We start from the raw sequence: 10,337 nt of genomic DNA, 5'->3' as shown, positions 1-10,337 counted from the left end.
CACTAGGTTATTTATTTTTGGGACACGTATAAAAATGTCGCTCAGGGACCCAGAGGTAAAATGTACTGGGGGAAAACCTACACCTGCATGGCACACGAAAATTTACGATATGGGACGAGTCTATAAAAAAGTGGGGGGGGGGGTAGTGTTACGGATCTGGCAGCCATTTGCACACAACAGCCAGAGTCCCCGCAGTTCCGTTATTTCGATAAGTATGTGTTTATAGTTTGGGTCCCGTCCCGATGTTTAATGCGTGATTAAGTGTATGTGCGCGGTGAAATTTTTTTTAGTTCGGATTATTATACAACAACAACAACATCCTCCTTTGCTCCTGCCACCATCGGCCTTCCTCACGCGCATGCGTGCCGAGCACAAACGTGGGCGGGGCTTCCATCGCCTCAGAACGAAGCCCACCTCCAAAAAATGGCATGGAGTGTTTCCTCTGCCCAATGAGCGAGCATCACACGCGTGCCCCAGCCAATGGGAAGCCAGAACGCTGAGGGAAAGAGGAGAGAAGTGCCAAAACAGCCATAAGAGAGTCGAGATGTGCGCGAGAAGTGTGGTTGGTCGGACACCCCCCTGTGTTCTGGGATGCTGGGTGCTCCTTGTCGTGGTCGTCAGTCTTCATCCCTGGTCTTCTCCTCGGCGCTTGGTGCGAAGCTGACCGTGCAGGTTCGAATCCCACCGTGGTGGTTTGTGTTGGAACGCGCGGGCTGGTGGTCGGAGCATCCGACTTCCCTGCCAAGAATCCTGGGCTCCACAGGGGCAGGTCGGCAAGCCGCACGACGCGGCCAGGTACACCACGGAACTCTGTCCCCCCAGCTGAACTATCCTCCTTGGCTGGAGGACTGAATAAAGACCCGGTGGGGTCCATTTATTTTGGATGTGTGTGTGTGTGTGTGTGTGTGTGTGTGTGTGTGTGTGTGTGTGTGTGCGTGTGCGTGTGCGTGTGTGTCTGTGGGCCGTCTTTAAGTAGAAACGGTATAAGTGCCTTGCATCATTGTACATTTGATTATATTCGTGGTTAAGTCTGCTCTGTTTCTCCCTTCCCGATTATTGTAAATAAACCCCTGTTAAATGTACCAGCTCATTGCCTGTCGTTTCTATCATTGATCCAGCACGGTGCGGGCTTGAGAAATAGGGAGGCCATTTGTGCAGTAAATTGTTCATTTTGTCCGGCAGGCTTTGGTAATCCCCGCTCGGTTATGCCGGATCCGAGTCGGTAACAGTGACTCGGTTCGGACAAAGTCGACTGACTGAGGGTGTGGCTTCTCCGGTAGTTAGATGGCATGGGTACTTAGGTAAATCGGAATTAGACAATTAACCCTACCCCACGCCATCAAAATATTGGCGACCACGGTCCACGAAGGGACCCGTGACCTTCGGAGTTATCCGAAGGTTATGACCTTCAATTCCGGTGTTCGGTGGGAGATGGCCCAACTGCTCCATCTAGCAGTCGTCCTCGCCACCGAACCCGGCACCACAACAATATATGGTATCACCCCAACTCTCTCAGTGATCAATTATTCTATCAAATTGTTTGACTTCAGTGCTTTGCCTTGGTCTTCATGGTACTCAAGCAATCCAATAAAGATCTATTTCATGCTGAGCCCCTCTGCTTTGCTCTCTGTGCAGACTTCGTGTTCACCTTGGGAGTGCAAAACGTTCCCCTCAGGTGGTTACTCGGGAAGATCCAGGTGACGTCATCAGTCAGCATGATGTACTCGGGTTTATCACAACCCTTGAGCACAATGATGCAATGGCCCCCATTAGCTGGCAGGTAGTGATACACTGGGCTAACAGGATGGCCTAGAGGTCTGCACACTCACCTCTAAACTGCATAACCTGGGTTTGAATCCTGACCCAGCTATAAAATGTCATCTTGGTGCTTCACAGGCAGGGTAATTCATAAATGTGTGTGCCGTCCCTCAGATGTATGTTAAACAGGTGTTCCATCTGCCAGTATTCGCTGGTGGGCTTTAAAGATCCCAAGGTGTCCTTCACGAAGAGTACGTGAGGTATCACCGGCACGATGAACAAATTAAATTCTTGCCCTAGCCAGCAGAGCACATTGCATCAACAGCAAAACTGCACCCTCAGCCGATGATGCTACCCTACAAGTTTTGCCGCATACAAACGAAGAAGAAAGTGATACACTTGCACAACTGGTTAGTGCACCCTCACATTTTCACACTTTACAGAAAACATCAACGGATGTTTAAAGTTCATCAACTAATACCAGGAGACGTGAACACCCAGTTTAATGTCCTTCATATGGACGGCACACTGTGATCGAACACATGCCTGGGAAACCACCAGATGATGACAGTTTATCGCTCCTTCGAGACTCATATCCAGGCGAGACAGCTCATTGATGAGGATGCATAACTCATGGCTATCCCGCCAGTTCACAAACACATCCGAGAGTCGTTAAATTTGGCAAGATGCTCAAAGAACTACAAAAGTATGCAAAAAAGACAAGACAGGAGTTGTAAGTAGCAGTTGACAAAGTAATCAAACCATTTATTATACCTTTTGTACATCGCGATGCCTTTGCACAGACTGTACAACATGGGTGCGTTCTCATCCTCATTATCGTTTGTACGAAATCCATGCTACTTTTGTATAGCTATGCACAGTCAAATTACATTTAGCAGTATACAGTAATAAAACTTCAAAATGATCACCGTATTAACAGCAAAAAGATAAAAAGTTTGCTACCGTATTAACAGGACGGGGTAAATATCTAATCGGTTATACAAACGTGGATTCAATATGCAAAAAAGATAAATGAACATTTGAACCCGCTGTGCCCGATCACAGCACATGTACGGGCATTTACAGTGCAGCCAAACGGTTTTAAGCATTCAAACTGTACTTGAGATTCTTCACATATACAGTAAGCTGGTTTACAATGTGTACACATATAATGTACAATCAAATCGATTACTCTGCACCTATACCATACACACAATGCATTTAACCGATCGTTGGTAGCGATTAGCATCATTATCATCATATACCACAGACATAGTACACTGTGTACAAAGTTGACAGGTCTAAAAACGGGAAAAGGCAAAGCGTGCTCGGTACAATACACTACACACTAGATTACAAAATACTACAGTTAGTAATACAATCTTTCAAATATATTTTCAAAACTTTGAATAGAAATCCAAAAGACAAAAGGCCAATATGCCCTGGTGTTCTGCGAGCTGCTCAAAATGCACTTCCTCTCCCGGAGTACCCTACCCACCCCCACTCCTCCCCCTCCTCCTCCTCCTCCTCCTCCTCCTCCTCCTCCTCCTCCTCCCAAAGACCAAGTCCCTTCCCCCAATTAAAAACGCCAATGCTCGATAGATCAAAATAAAAGTCATCTCATTTTGACATTTGCGTAAATACACTGATGACAACTCTGCAAACTTGTATTGTGTACACATTTTCTAAATCAGTATTTTTCTCAAAACCAACAAATGATCAGCCAACTGTGCAAAAAAGAAGGAAAAGAAGTAGTAGAGGAAGGAAAAAAAAAAAAAAAAAGGGCCCAAAATGAAAATTTACAGCTTTTGTAACGTCACAATTATATCCCTGATTCTCGCTGTCCGCCCCATTAAATTACAATACAAACAATTTGTGGTTTCTGTGCCCAAAAAAAGCAAAATGTATGTACATTTTCACAAATAGGATTTTAAATCCCCAATGACATCACCAAGGGACAGTGCAAAAAAAAAAAAAGGAAAAAAAGAAGCTTCTAGAAGCATTCTCAACAGCTGCAGAACATGATGGAACTTCAATTGTAATGATTGATGGATGGTCCACGTCGACAAATTACAAACTATACAATGGGATCAACAAAGATGAAATCAGAAGTACAATACAAGGCAGTTGAAATGTCACAGAAAGACTAGCCTTCTCTGGTTAAAGAAACCTTAAAAAAAAACATAAAAAAACATGACATGGAACGGATGCACGCACGCACGCACGCACGCACGCACACACGCGCACACGCACACGCACACGCACACGCGCACACACACACACACACACACACACACACACACACACACACACACACACACACACACACACACACACACACACACCTGTTGACAAAACAAAGCAAAGAGATCGAAGGAACAATAACAATTATGAAGCAAGGTTGAGGAAGATCGTCAAAAGAAAAATGAAGGAAGATCATGAAAAGAAAAATGAAGGAAGATCATGAAAAGAAAAATGAAGGAAGATCATGAAAAGAAAAATGAAGGAAGGCAGCATCAAGAAGCAAGGAAGCAAGTGTGGTTGGGTAGAGGTTTGAGGGAGTGGTAAAGTCGAGAATAGTCAGATCATGCCATTTGGGGTGGGCACACCGAGCGGAGGCAAATCTCCCCCGTTCTTCAAGAAATACTTCTCCAACTTGGCCAAGATGTGCTTGCCATATGTGAACTTTCTGAGTGTCGCAACATGTGGTCTTATCTGGGGGAGTGGAGGAAAAAAACAAAACAAAAAAAAACACCTTGATGACAACATCCAGTTGGCAATTGGAGCATTGCATTTGGCATACCCGCCTGAGCACTTACCAGATGCTGGGATCCTAGGTTCAAATCGCATGCACCGTTGCTTTGTCCATCATCTATTGATTACCTTGCAAATCATGTAACAGGACAACGATGTCTTATAATGTCCTTGTCCTCATGCAATTTTATCCATAAGCTCCTTCAGGAGCCTTTGTACATCACTAGTAATGTAAGCATTGGCTGTAATTAATGATTTTTTTTTTTTTTGGTATACCTTGGTCGAGGCTCGTATGAGAGCTAACACACAACTCACAGCAAGGAGGCATGAGACAAGAGGGGCGGGAGTGGAAGGGACAAAACAGTGGGGAACAGACACATTATGTGAACTGTGGAAGGGAGAGGGATGGGGATGGGACGGGGAACATGGCGAAGAGAAGATGGACATTTCAGGGACTTTCAGGAAGGAAAGCAGGAGAAATGAAGGAAGTGGGCTTGGGTGGATTATCGGGGGTAGAAAAGATCGAGGATTTGGATGGGGGAAGATAAGAGGTGGTGGTGAACAGCTGTTTTGAAAGCCTGGAGGGAAGAATGGGAAAGAATAGAGTGAGGAAGTTTATTCCAAAGGCGGGAAAAAGAGGAATGAAAGAGTGAAGATGAGCAGTGATTCGTGATTTTGGTAGTTTTACCAGAAGGGGGTTGTTGGCGGACCTTGAGCGCCCTGTGGAAATGTGGTGGGGACAAATCGCAGAGAGAGCAGGAGGGCAAGGCTGGAGAGGAGTCGGTAGAAGACAGAAAGACCACCGACCAACCTGCGGTGATTGAGTGAGAGGCCCAAAGACTCAGCTTCATTGCGGGAGATGCCGATGATCTTAAATGCCCTGGTTTCGACAGCGTGAAGCCGAGAAAGGTGGGAGGCAGGAGCACCAGCCCAGAGGGGAGAGCAGTACTCCATCAGGCTACGGACAAAAGCTTTGTAAGTGGTCAGGAGCTCAAGAGGGCCGAGGAAGGACTTAGCACGACGGAGGATTCCCAGTCGGCGACTGGCTTTTGAGGAGAGGTTGGAAATGTGACTTTCCCAGGAAAGGTCATGGCAGATAGTGAGACCTAGAAGCTTGAAAGAAAAGACTTCTTCCAGAGGATTGTTGAGAAAGTGGATGGGGGGTTTTGTAAACGGTCCTTTCGAAGAGACATAGTGAGAGTGTGAGATTTGTCTGGATTGAAAGACATGTTCCACGTGTTGGACCAGTTTGTGATTTTATCCAGATCTGCAGTGAGCGAAGAAGCTGCTGCTTGCCGGTCTGAGGGATGACAGATGGTACGGCAGAGGGTGGAGTCGTCGGCAAAGAGAAATAGAGGATTTTCCAGAGAGTCCGAGAGATCATTGATGAAAACCAGAAAAAGAACAGGGCCCAGAACGCTACCTTGAGGAACTCCAGCCTGCACAGGAAGAGGGGATGAAAGAACTCCATTTAGGGCCACACGTTGACTGCGACAGGAGAGGAAGTCTGCGAGCCATGAGTGGAGATGGCCTTGAATACCATGGGAAGAGAGTTTGGTGAGTAGGGCAGGGTGCCAGACTGTGTCAAAAGCACGTGATTAGTCCAGGGATACGGCTCGGATTTCCTGTCTGGCATTGAGGACCTCCATCCATTGATGGGAGAGCAGAAGCAGCATATCCAGGGTAGAGTGACCTGGTCTGAAACCAAATTGATGATTGGAAATCAAGCCATTGGAGAAGAGGAAGGATTTCATGTCTGAAGCGATGATGGATTCCATCACCTTGCTGATGATTGGGAGAAGGCTGATTGGTCTATAGTTACAGGGATCTGTTTTTGCACCTTTTTTATGCAGGGCAGTGATGTTAGCAGATTTCCAAGCAGATGGCAGATGACCTTGGGCAAATGAGAGGGTGAATAGAACAGAGAGAGGGTGAGCAAGAGCAGAAGAGCAGGCTTTGAGGACACGTGGGCTGATGCCTTTTGGACCGGTTGCAGAATCTGACTCGAGGTTTGAAAGCAAGCTCTCCACCTTGTCAGGAGAAAAGGATACAGAGTCCAGGGACAGTTGGGTGCGATTGGGTAAAGTGGGTAGAGATAGTGATGGGTTTAGGACACAAGATTTAGCTGCAAACACCGAGTTTAGACATTCAGCTTTATCACGTGTGGAATCAGCAGTGCGGCCATTTGAGGTAAGGGAGGGGATGGAGGGGGAACATACACCAGAAACAGATTTGATTAAACGCCACCAGGATTTTGAGGAGGGAGAGAGGTTTGAGAGTTCAGACTTGAGATGAGAAAGATGTTGTTTTCTGGCTCTCCTGAGGGTAGATACACACTTGTTCCGAGCTTTGTGGAAAGAACTGAGATTGCCCTCAGTTGGGTTTGCTTTCCATGAGGCAAAGGCAAGTTGTTTCAGGACAACTGCCTCGCCACAAGCTTCAGTAAACCAAGGGCGGGAGGAAGGGTAAGACAACTGAACACGAGAGGGGATAAATCTGTGCATGAGGGAGAGCAAGTTTCTTTGAAAGAATTCCCAGGATGAGTTGATGTTTGAGAAAGTAGTGATAGGAGACCAGTCTGTAAGTTTGATGGCTGCTCGGAGACCCTGCCAGTCGGCTTGAGTGAAATGCCAGACTCGACGGCGGTGAGGTGGTTCTCTGATAACAGCCAGAGAGATGTCCACTTTGACAAGGACGTGGTCAGAAGAACCAATTGGAGCGAAGGAAGAGCAGCAGATATTGTCAGGGAAATTTGTCAAAAAACTATTTATATTAAATAATATAATATTAAATAATATTTTCACATAACTATTTATATTAAATAATATAATGGCAATTGAAAACATTCAAAGTGGGCAAAGAACAAACGCATGCATGCACGGCCACGTCGACCCATCAAAAACTTCCTGGCCCCACCTGCATATGAACAAACGATGCACAGATTTGGTTTACAGTGGAATGCCCTTCAAAATAGTTACTGTAACATTTGATCCACTTCTTCTAACATTTATAAAGGACTTGGAACATTGGACGTATTAAAGACAGTCTTGGGCAATCTCTTTCAACACATTGATCACAACTGACTGGAGAGCGTGGGTGTCTGCTAAACGGCAGCCTTTCGGAAAGCAATCCATAAGGGTAAACAATGAAGCCACAAGGTGTGAGGTACGAGATGAACGTTTAGTACATAGGCTGAGGAAGTCGAGTTGACTTCCGCCTGATCTGACCACAGTGTTTGTGTTTCAGAGCATCAATAACACAAGTGAGGAAGTGCTTGTAAAAGTAAAGAAACTGTTTTTCCTTCAAGAACAAATTCAAGGTAAACAATGCACCTGGAAGCAAATCATTGACTGCCTAGAAGACTTATCAATTCAGCATTCTTCAGCTGTGGTGACGAAGGTGACGCGTAAGTTTGTGTGCAACTTGTACCTACAAAGAGGACATAAGCAGCCACAATTAACCTCAGTTTGTGTGGTCAGCTGTAGCGAAGTTTTGGTGGTCTCGCAAACTGGATGGTTAGCCCGATGATCGACTAAAGAATTTGTAATTTGGCCAAGGTTCTAATAATAACTGAACTATGCTTTGCCAAGGACTATTCTCCTTGTCTGTCAAACTAGCATCACATCTGTCTGTCCTGAATTCTGTGGAATCTAAAGCTCTCAAAATTATTGGAGTGTCCTAAGATAAGGCTGAAGCACAGGGTCATTTGCTCTCAGATCGCAGGCAGGTCAGTGGTCTCTTTTTGCCTTTTTCCTGCTGTCTATTCTCAGATATTGCTCCTACTCCCTGTCCTCCGATCCTCCCAATGCACTTCAAGATACACGCATTCTTCCAGTAACACCCTCCTGTTTAAACTTCCAAAATCTAGGCTGACTGTACACGGTTCTGGCTCGTTCTTCCGTCCATGGAACCACCTTCAAGAAGCTGTTCTGTCTCACACTTCCCTCCAGGGCTTCAAGCAATCGGTGGACCACCACATATTTTCATCCCAATGATCTATCTTTATTACCCCCATTGACCCTTCCTAACCCAACCATCTTATTGTCTAGTCACAGTGCTTCCTCCCCTCTTTTCCTGGTTAATTAATTCCCTTAAAGTTTGTCCCACTGTCAGTTATACCTTTGCTCTTAAATGAGCCTCACTCCTTTTAAGATAAAATATATACTATATTATAAAAGATAATAATAATAATAATAATAATAATAAAAGCATGGACCTTTAATGCCCATCAGCAAATTCTAGGAGATGGATTCCCAGCTCAACAACCATACAAGGGACGGCATCCTTTTTGGTTCAACACCCTCCCAACAAAACACTAATCTGACAGGTTATCCAGACGAGCCAGCTCACACCTAAGTGTGTTACTCTCTATCGTCTACACCACTGATTCTCAACCAGGGGTAAATTTTCCCCCTGGGGGTAAAATTTACATGGTCGGGGGTAAATATATCATACCTGAAAATTTAAGTTATGACGATTGTTTTTTAGTTTAATTTAAGTTATGACGATAAAGAATTTTAGACGCTGAGTCCAAATCCACTGTTTCCACATCGAGGATGTGACACAATTGGTCATTTTTGGCAATTAAAGATGCACCGAACATTAAAGCACGATTTTGACACAGAAATGAAGAATCAAGGTGAGACTGATATGTACGTCAAAGAAAACTCTTGTGAGGTCTTAAAATGATACAATATGTTTATACAGAGTTATATATTATCAAAGAAAACCCTATTCACTGTTATAAAAGATGTTTATAATTAAAGGTCGTAAACCGAAGCAGTTACATATTTTTACCGGCCGAAAACGTCTGGACCGACCAGACAGGCCTTCGAGTTGACCAAGGCAACTTTTTGCTTAAAAGGCAGCCACACTGGCTCTTAAAGGTAGTTACATTGACTATTAAAGGCAGTTACAGCACCTATTAAAGACAGTTACATTGGCAATTACGGATTAAATCAAAGACAAAGAGACTGCGCGACTCAGCCTGATGAAAAGTAGAACCGCCACACATGGATTACTGTCTTAGAACTCCTATCCAGTATTTCTTGCTCTGAAGCGGTTGCTGAACTCGGCTCTTGACTGCTGCTATTACAAAACTCAAGTCCACTATTACATGCTAACCAACCTGAATACTACTGTGTAGTAGATCACTACAGCAAAAGCAGTGTGACACCTGCATTCACAGTTCATCGTCAGAATCATCGTCAGTTCTGCTTTCATCATCCATAAGTTCCATTTCTACACGGGTCTGTTCATCGTTGGCGCCGTTTTGACACCCACAGCACTCTGCGCAGGAGTCCTTTTGACCGGCAAGAACACTGGTTGGTCTCGCATTTCATCTTCTTGCAATTACATTTCGTCGCCTCGAACAGTTCCTTTGGCGCTGGTGGTTTGCTCAGCCAGTGAACAGTCAGTGCTCCGTTGCGTTCCACCCATCCGTGAAATGTAGGAGAAGGGGCTTCCATAAACCTCACAGTCGCGCGGCGGTGGATCGCAGACTGACAGTTCACTCTTTTGCAATGCAGCATCAGAGCGTCGCTTGTTGGCGGCAACTTCTGTTTTCCCAGCGACTGGCTGCAGAATAGCTTGTAGCGAGCCTCATCCACACTCTTCATGGTCGGCTGATTGAACATGGCGCAGACGAATTGTTCCAGGTCGTGAATGATATTCTGATCTAGCGTGAATTCTCGACCAATGCTCCCGAAACAGGTGATGAGATGGGGACTCTTCATCATCAAGTCAAATGGCCTTGTTTTGCTCTTACCGTGGAATGCACTGGTGGTATCACTTCCCGTGAAATTGTGCAAACCTATCAACGCATC

The 10,337-nt window shown here is 45.2% G+C and overlaps 1 protein-coding gene across 3 annotated transcripts in view; it reads right to left on the bottom strand.

Moving 5' to 3' along the window:
• Positions 1-2,489: 2,489 nt before the first annotated feature.
• The window catches only part of LOC147026277 (pumilio homolog 1-like), a 364,690-nt gene continuing 356,842 nt past the window's right edge, over positions 2,490-10,337 (bottom strand). For all 3 annotated transcript variants that reach the window (XM_085881544.1, XM_085881546.1, XM_085881545.1), the window contains exon 22: positions 2,490-4,473. In XM_085881544.1, the coding sequence (XP_085737670.1) occupies positions 4,339-4,473 (135 nt within the window). In that variant the 3' untranslated portion in view covers positions 2,490-4,338. The remainder of the gene's footprint in view (positions 4,474-10,337) is intronic.

The sequence above is a fragment of the Eptatretus burgeri genome, chromosome 5 (assembly GCF_056783735.1).
Source record: "Eptatretus burgeri isolate ZD-2024b chromosome 5, Ebu_testis_v1, whole genome shotgun sequence".
Classification (NCBI taxonomy): domain Eukaryota; kingdom Metazoa; phylum Chordata; class Myxini; order Myxiniformes; family Myxinidae; genus Eptatretus; species Eptatretus burgeri.
This window is presented reverse-complemented; position numbering and strand designations above follow the sequence as displayed.